The sequence below is a fragment of the Oxyura jamaicensis genome, unplaced genomic scaffold, assembly GCF_011077185.1.
Source record: "Oxyura jamaicensis isolate SHBP4307 breed ruddy duck unplaced genomic scaffold, BPBGC_Ojam_1.0 oxyUn_random_OJ101837, whole genome shotgun sequence".
In the NCBI taxonomy this organism is placed as follows: domain Eukaryota; kingdom Metazoa; phylum Chordata; class Aves; order Anseriformes; family Anatidae; genus Oxyura; species Oxyura jamaicensis.
This window is the reverse complement of record NW_023312206.1, coordinates 20,829-21,634: the sequence shown is the minus strand read 5'-3', so window position 1 is coordinate 21,634 and position 806 is coordinate 20,829. Positions and strand designations below refer to the sequence as shown.

General features: G+C 76.8%; 1 protein-coding gene across 1 annotated transcript in view; it reads right to left on the bottom strand.

Moving 5' to 3' along the window:
• The window catches only part of LOC118160128 (adenosylhomocysteinase 3-like), a 35,590-nt gene extending 35,160 nt beyond the window's left edge, over window positions 1-430 (bottom strand). The window contains exons 1-2 of the mRNA XM_035314658.1: window positions 271-430; window positions 16-212 (exon numbers count right to left, since the gene is read on the bottom strand). Coding sequence (XP_035170549.1) covers window positions 16-212; window positions 271-430 — 357 coding nt within the window. The remainder of the gene's footprint in view (window positions 1-15; window positions 213-270) is intronic.
• Window positions 431-806: the final 376 nt, after the last annotated feature.

The following is an 806-nucleotide window of genomic DNA, read 5'->3' as shown; positions in this document are numbered from 1 at the left end:
CCCCCCCCCCGGTACCTTCTTGACGGTGCGCGGCGCCTCGGTGACGGTGCCGTCGGGGCTGACGAGCGCCTCGGCCGCGCCGCCGCCGCCGTTGTTGTTATCGCCCCCTCCGCCGTGCTGGTGCCGGTGCTGGGGGAGCAGGGGGTCGCTGCGCTTCATGGCCGAGGCCTGCGGCACCCTGGCGGCGGCGGAGGAGGAGGAGGAGGAGGAGGAGGAGGAGGAGGAGGAGGGGGGCGGCGGAGGAGGAGGAGGGGGGGGGGCAGCCGCCACCGGGAGGGGGCCGCTCGGCCGCCGGAGCCGCCTCCCGCTCGGTAACGGGCACCGGACACGACGGAGGGGCCGCGGCGGGACACGACGGCCCCGCTGCCTTGTCCATGGGGCCGCCCAGCTCCTTCAGCTCCACGGCGGGGGCCGCCACCTGCACCGACATCGCCGCCGCCGCTGCCGCCGCCGCCGCCGCCTCCGGTTCTCCTCAGGGACCGCCCGGCCCGCCCCGGGCCGCCCCCGCTCGCGGGGCACGCCGGGAGTTGTAGTCCCGCCTCCCGTTGCCACGCCCCGCCCGCAGCCGCGCGGGGACTACGAGTCCCGGCGGGCAGCGCGCCGCGCCTCGGCCTGGGGCCGCGCGGGGGGTCATGGGAGATGTAGTCCTGAGGAGGGGGGGGGGTTAGTGCGCCTCACAGGGCTGAGGCGCGGAATGGCGGCGCTGGGGGGGGGACGAGGCCGGGCACCCCCGGGCACCCCGAGCCGTGCTGGGCCTCCCGCTCTGCACCAAAATCCCGTTTCATTTCATAGTTCTGAAGAATTCA